Below are 7,258 nucleotides of genomic sequence, written 5' to 3'. Positions count from 1 at the left end.
TCCATGGATGATGTGTCCATGAATGGAGATGTCTCCATGGATGATGTGTCCATGAATGGAGATGTCTCCATGGATGATGTGTCCATGGATGGAGATGTGTTTATGGATGGAGATGTGTCTATGGATGGAGATGTGTCCATGGATGGAGATTTTCCATGGATGGAGATGTGTCCATGGATGGAGATGTGTCCATGGATGGAGATTTTCCATGGATGAAGATGTGTCCATGGATGGAGATGTTTCCATGGATGATGTGCCCATGGATGATGTGTCCATGGATGGAGATGTGCCCATGGATGATGTGTCCATGGATGGAGATGTGTTTGGGCACCAATTCAGGGCCCTGAGTTTGGGGCAGAGGCCCAGCTGGTTTGCAGAGTTGTCTCTTAGGAACCTGTCCTTTGTGGCTGAGGATCCACTGACACCGGCAGCTTTTGGGAAGGGGTGTCCATGTCCAAGCCATCCCTTCCTCATGTTTTAGGACAGTCATACTCCTTGGTAATTGCTTTTTATTTCCTTCCAACATTTTTAGCCCCAAACATCAGTACAGCTTTTCCCTGGGCCAGACTTTCGAAGAGGTGCTGGTTTGACACAGAAGTCTCTTGAACTGTCTACAAAAGCCCATTTTACTTTCTGACCTGTCCTAAGAAGCCTCAAAAAGCACCTGATTTGTATTGTGGGTTTTTGGAAGGATTTTATGCCCTTTAAAGTGCAGTTTTTAGCTCACCTGACGTTTTTAACCCTCTCTCAGCTCTTCTTTCCTCCATGTTCCTCATGCACTAGTTTGCACTTTCTTATTTCTTCTTGGCTTTCCAACCTCCCTCAGTCCTTGGATATTATTTTTCAGGCTTCTCAATTTAGTGTCTTATTAATGTATCATTCACTCTCTCTCCCAGATGATTAATAAAGAGATTATATAAGGCTTGTGTGGCTTATATAGGCTTATATAAGGCTGATCCCTCTAGTATTCTTCTAGACAGCTCTCAGCTACACACTTTGATGTTTGGCCTGTGGTTTGTTTGTGTTTATTTTCTATATTTTTTTAGTTACCCTTCAATCTAGACCAGCTTAAATGGACTTTAAAGCAGAATTTTGTGGGAACCTGGCGTCAGATGTTTTAGTCAAATTATATCCGTGCCAAGCACGTGGAGGATTTTGTCATTCACAATAATAGAAGGAATAGAAGTTCACCAGCTTCCAGCTCGATGTTTTGTTTGCTTTGCGTTGTCCTTTAGAAAATCCTCACGTAATTTTTCCAGCAGCAAGTTAAAATCTGTGGTTCTGAGTGTTTCTCCAGTGCTGGCACAGCGTGGTGTGTTCTGCAAACTGCCTTGGGTGATGACATTTGCACTGGGAAACCTCAGGAAACTTGGTTGTCTGTCACTCAGATAAAAATGATTCAGTTTTGGGAGGTTGGCTTTTACAGTGTTTTATGATTTTTTTTTTTACTTTAGGGAAGTATAAAGTTGTCTTTTGGAGATCACACATGAGTGGAAAGCAAGGGCGGTGTTCCTGCACTGCACAGCCTGAACTGTGCCCAGCAGAGCTCCCCCCAGGCACCTTGTGGGTTTTAACTGGACAAAGATTTGATGTGGTGGTTTTCTGGTGACACTGTGTCTCCTGAGATGTGGCACTGCAGACATGCAGCAGCTGGCCCTGCTTGTCTCACCCTGTGCCCCAAGAGAGAGATCTGTTACCCTTGGGCTGAGTCCTGGTCCTGTTGATGGAGACAGAAGAGCAGCAACGGGTGTGGAGCATCTCTCGCTTCTCAAACGGTGTCTATCATGTGACAGGACATGAGGGACCATCCTGTGGCTTTCTTGGGTCTGAAGGAAGGTTCTTGGCGTCCAGAAGCCCCTTGTGGATGATAGTTGGGTAGAGAAACTGGACTGGGTGGGTGGTTGAGAAGAGGAATATCATGTAGGAAGAGCTACATCTCCCAGTGGTTTGTCTGACATCCTTCCCCTGAGCAAGAGGGGCGCAGCATTCTGAGCCATCCTCTCCTCCCCAGGCTGGGTGTAACTGGGTGATACAATGGGGTAAGGCAGGTAGCAGCTGGTTTTAGAGCAGGGATATGATAAATCTGAGGCTGAGCCTTCCTGTTTTATCTTTTCCAGAGGAGGTCATGCTGGCGGAGGAAGACAAGAACGCAGAAGAGAAATCTCCTCTGGACGGTAGGTCCCTTTGCTGTGCTGTTTTCCTCCTGTGATATGTGAGAGGTTCAGCTGCTGGACAGTGCCACGGCCTTCCACTGTGCCCAGGAGGGTGTGAGGAACACACTCTTGCATGCCCTTGGCAGAGATGGGGCTGCAGAGTCCCTTCGCCCTTATCGGGTGCTTTCGAGGTTGCAGGTGGATGATGAGCAGTTATGTGACACCGCCCTGGGGTGGGGATCTGCCCTTGGGGTCGGTCCCTACGCTGCCTGTGGGACCACAGGGACACCTGTCAGCCTGTCCAAGCGGGGCTGGCCGTGTCCCACCCCCAGGCCGTGGTGGGGCTTAGGCTGCAGAGCGGATGCCAGAGGAGGAACGCGCTGACCAGGAGAAGGCAGGGCTCCAAACCAAGGTTTTCCAAACGGATTTGACAAAGAGACTAAGACCCCTGTTAGCTGTAAGCAGTAAGACATAACAGGGTGTGGTGATCCTACCTTCCAACGTGCGACCCAGGCTGGAGGGACCAAGCCGAGCGAGGCCACAGGACCTGCCCTCCCTGTGCCTCCGAGAGCGATGAGCTCGTAGGAACGCGCCAGCCAGTCAAAGTTCAGTTAAAGATTCTTCCCTCTCCCTTTTCTGACCATCTTTCGTCCTCCCATGTCTCCTCCTCCTTTCCCCTCCCCCCTCCCTCTTCCCTCCTCTTTTTTTTTCTCCTCCCATTCACTGTCAGGGAGGGCCGCCTCGGAAGGGCCGATCCACCAAGGCACGGCACCGGCAGAGACTAGCAGCGGCAGCAGCTACAACAGTGAGTGGATTGCAAATCACCAGGGGCTCAGGCGGCACAGCGGGGCAGCCTCACCCCACAGCCCCCCGTGCCCAGGTCACCGGGGGTGTCTCCCGGGTGGTTTTGCACCCTGTGCTCCGGCTCCTTCGGGGCGGCGGGCGCCCGGCTGCTGGTCCGCCTTGGCCAGCCTGGTGACCTGCACCTGGGGAGGACTCGGGGATGGATGGAAGAGCTGGGGCTGCAGGAGGTCAGGGTTCAAGGTGTGCCTGGCCAGTCTTCGTGTGTGTGTGTGGGTCGTGTGCGCTGGGGGAGTTCGTCCAGCACGTGGGTGCAGCTCTTAGCCCTGAGCGTCTGGAAGAGTAGCCTGGAAAGCTGAGTGGTGTGAGCAAACTAGAGGTGGGGACAAGTCAAGACCCAGAGATATGAAGGCTCCTTCTATCCTGCTAAACTAAAGGAGCCCGGCAACATTCCCAACCTTGAAGCAACTGGTGTGGAGCAGCCCATGTCTATGCTGGTAAATCTTCTCAGTCTCCAAATCACAGGGCTGTTGCATGCAGGGTGCCTGTAGAGATGGCACACTGCTAAACACAAGTAGGAATTATCTGGGGAAGAAGATAAAGAAGCTGCTCAATTCATGCCAGGGAATGTTGTAAAATTTTACTCCCAGTGCAGGTTACGTTCCATTGCTGGGAATGGCCTGGACATGCTGGAGTGTACTGGGACAGATGGAGCCTGGAGGACCCAAAAGCTGTTATTGCTGGGACTGAGGATTCAGCCTAGAGCTGGGTGGGGAAGAAAGGTGCAAAAGTGGTTATTTGCCAAAAAAACCCCCTGGATCCAGATCACAGGCTCAGAGCATCCTCTTCTCCTCGAGCCTCTCCGAACCCGGGTGATGCTCTGGGTGTTTGGAAGCAACCAAAGAACCAACCCTTGCCTTGGCCGTGGAGGAAGCAGCACATCCATTTCTGTGTCAGGGAAATCCGAGTGAAGAGTGAGGGGATCTTCTCTAGGAGACTCCAGTGGCTCAGAGTGTGTGGGTTTGCTGTGTGTGCCTTCTGACCAGTCTGTATCACCACACCGTGGGGTGTCTTACTGCTGCTAGAAAATGGTGCTTAGTTACTGTATGTCTTGAACCTGTTACCAAACTGTATCAACATATCTTTTTCTGCCAGTTCTCGAGGTTCTGCAGGTAGGTGGTCATGGGACCAGCGTCCTCACTCTTCCTGCCTCACCCCTCGTGCACTGGGTGGACAGTGCAGAGCTCTCCGAGCCCTTTAGGCTGCTGGTCTCTTTCCCTGTCGGAATAAAACACTGTAGGGATGTCTGCCCTCCCCACAAAAGATGCTGTTGGGAGAACTGTGTCTTCAAAGAATTACAGCAGCCCCAGAGGGCAGGGATTGTACACTGGGTGCTATTAAGAGGCTGCTCCCTGATTTGTGGCAGTTGCCTCTCTCAGAGCATTTCTGCTCCTCCAGGCGCTGCTCGGTGCTTAAACCGAACCCGTGAATGCTGACTCCTTAATGGTGCCCACTGTAAACAGCATTAATGGCTTTAATGGATGGAAGCACTCATCTCCTCGCCCACTGGGGCTCACAAAGATCCAGTGACCCTGGCCAGCCTTTCTGCTGTGCTAAAAGCTCCAGCAGATGCAGTGACTCCCCACCCTCCTGCATCTGCTGGGGGCAGCGGGAGCGCCCAGCCCCGTTCCTGGCAGACCTTCAAGATCTGGAAGGTCAAACAGCTAAAGGACCCCGACACCGAAGCACTGGGCCCTGCAAGGTTGTAGGTTGTCCGGTTTGCTCCGGCTTGCCCTTGTGTGAGAACTCTAAGCTGGCATTGGGAAGGAAATGCTGGCCCTGGAGAGTGAAGGGAGGGGGAGAGAGAATCCACTCTGCATCCTCACGGGGCATTTTCTCTTTAATTTGCACACAGTGTTGAAAAGAGCCGCGATAAAGAAGAGCAAAAACGACCTGATTCATGCAGAAGAAGGTGAGGACCATTTCACAGACATTTGCTCCGTTGGTGAGTACCGGCTTCGCACTGCCCCAGGTTCAGATCTCCACCCAAACCTGTCCATGCCATCTTCCCTCTGAGAGGCTCCTTTGCTCCAGAAGCTGCGGTTTCAAGAAGGAGAAGTCCCCTCGACTTCCCAAAGCAAAGGGCTCCGCGGCTTCACCCTCTGCCCTGCGCTGCCTGGCTCAGCTCTTGCATGCTGCACCTTTCCAAGAGCCCTGCCCGGCGCTGGGAGAATCCCTGCTGTGCTGCCCATCCCGGGATTCTGCTTGGAGCACGCTTGTTCATGCTAATGAACCCCAAATCTGTCCAAGGACACTGCTAAGGCTCTTTGTTGGAGGAACTGGACACAGTCCCATCCGCCACCGATGCACAGGGGTGGGTTTGCAGTGTTTGCTGTGTGAGTTATTACTGGGAAACGCTGGGCAGTGGCCACAGTTCCCTCATTTTTGCCTTAGGAGAAGATCTTAAAGCAATTCTCTACGTTTTTCAAGCCAGATGTGGAGATACACACCAGTGTGCACCCAGTCACCCCCACACCTCCACTGCATCCTGCCCTGTGGGGCATTTGGGGGCTTCAGCTCTGCAGACCAGGACTACCAGACTGCTGCCTGTCCTGCAGTTCCTAGAGCTGATTCCCTCCTGAGACACAGCCAGGTGGAGAGGCAGGAGGCAAGTCTGGGGCTGGCAGGGCTTGGCAGGCTCTGAGCCCCCAGCCCCCAGCTCAGGGAGCTGTTTGGACACCAGCAGAGACACCTCTCAGCCATGGGTTGCTCCTCCCCGGCTGGGGGCACATCTCCTGCCTGCTCTGCACTTGGGTATTTTGCTTCTCCCTGGCCCTGTTGTTTGAGTCTGGACATGGTTTTGCTGCTGGAGCAGCAGATGTTCTCATTATCTTTCAAAGAAATACCCTGGCAGCCCAGTTCCCACCAAGCAGCAAATCCTGGGAGCGCAAGAGCAGCAGCACAAACAGTTCATTTCAGAGTCTGTGTCTGCAGAGTTCTGAAAGCTCGAGTGCCTCAACTGCCCTTTGGAAAGTTGGCATTAAGGTTTTAAGGGATTAGAGCTGATGCTGGGATTTTTTTTTCCCCTTTAAACCAAGACCTGGTTGCAGAAATTGAGTGTTGCTTGGCATGTTCCTGACACCATCACCCACAGTCCCCCAGGCTGCAGGTTTTGTGCCTAAACTGCTGACACTTCTGCGAGAGGCTCGTTGCTGAAAGAGGGCAAAAATGCAGCACCCGTGTGCATTTTTGGGTTGGTTCGGTTATTTTTTTTCCCCCAGGATCCCTGCATGGATAACAAGGAACAGTCATTTTTGGAACAGTTGTCCGTGGTTGCGATAATTATGAGCTCTTTGCATTCCCATCCAAGTCCCTCCAGGCTCTGGGCACCCATGCCACGCCAACAGATCTTGGAATTCAGGCATTTCAGGTGGCAACGGATGACGGAGCATCTGGGCTCGTGAATAATCTGCTGCAGAGCTGGGAACTGTCTCGGGAGCATATGGCAGGGAAAATAACAGCAGTGCTTCACCCACTTGGGAAAAGTGTTTTTGATTTTGATTCATGGAATGAGACAGAGAAGGAGAGATGGATGAAGCAGCTCCTTCGCGGGCTCCTGAAGGGGTTGAGGCTCTGCAGAACACAAACAATCACAGCATGTGGGCAATTACGCATAAAGAATATGGTTTTTGAGCAAAGGGGTTTTTTTGGCTGTTTTTCTGTGATGTCTTCTGGTGGGAGCAGAAGGAGAGTGGAAGAATTAACAGCATCATTCCTGAGTGCCAGGGGAAGGTGCAGACCAGGGGGAGAGGCTTTGACAGGGCTCTCTCTGCCCGTTGCCACTTGAATTCCAACACAAGCACCTCAATGAGCCTCATAATTGGACTATAAAACTCTGTAGTGCTGAACACTTCCCAATGTGCTCTCTGGAGCTGTTCTTAGCGTTTGTTCTTTTCTCTCCTCCCAACTCTCAGCCTCTCATTCCACACTAAGTGTGCAGCTGCTCTCTCTGCCTTCCCACCTTCCACACTGTCCCAGACACAGGACACTTGTCTGGATTCCCAGACAGCAAAGCCCAGAGAAGTGGATATTTTCTATGTTAGATCAGCTTAAATACAAACTGGTTTTCTCCTCTGAAAGATCAGTGGAGGAGATGAGACTATTCCTTTGCAAATCTGGGAGTACAGAGTGGCATGAATATCTGAGAGCTCTTTACCTGCTAAACAGTGCAGCCTAAATCCTAAACTGGAGCTCTTTTTGTTGTCTTAAAGCAATGGAGGAGCACTGTGATTTATTTTTTAAAG

The 7,258-nt window shown here is 51.5% G+C and overlaps 1 protein-coding gene across 1 annotated transcript in view; it reads left to right on the top strand.

Annotated features, from left to right (window-relative positions):
• LOC113950376 (voltage-dependent N-type calcium channel subunit alpha-1B-like) overlaps positions 1-6,289 on the top strand; it is a 162,088-nt gene extending 155,799 nt beyond the window's left edge. Inside the window, exons 9-12 of the mRNA XM_027650180.1 lie at positions 2,118-2,174; positions 2,884-2,958; positions 4,870-4,959; positions 6,236-6,289. Coding sequence (XP_027505981.1) covers positions 2,118-2,174; positions 2,884-2,958; positions 4,870-4,959; positions 6,236-6,252 — 239 coding nt within the window. The 3' untranslated portion in view covers positions 6,253-6,289. The remainder of the gene's footprint in view (positions 1-2,117; positions 2,175-2,883; positions 2,959-4,869; positions 4,960-6,235) is intronic.
• Positions 6,290-7,258: the final 969 nt, after the last annotated feature.

The sequence above is a fragment of the Corapipo altera genome, unplaced genomic scaffold, assembly GCF_003945725.1.
Source record: "Corapipo altera isolate COAL_440 unplaced genomic scaffold, ASM394572v1 268, whole genome shotgun sequence".
Taxonomy (NCBI): Eukaryota; Metazoa; Chordata; class Aves; order Passeriformes; family Pipridae; genus Corapipo; species Corapipo altera.
The sequence above is the reverse complement of the archived record's forward strand: the minus strand, read 5'-3'. Positions and strand labels throughout refer to the sequence as shown.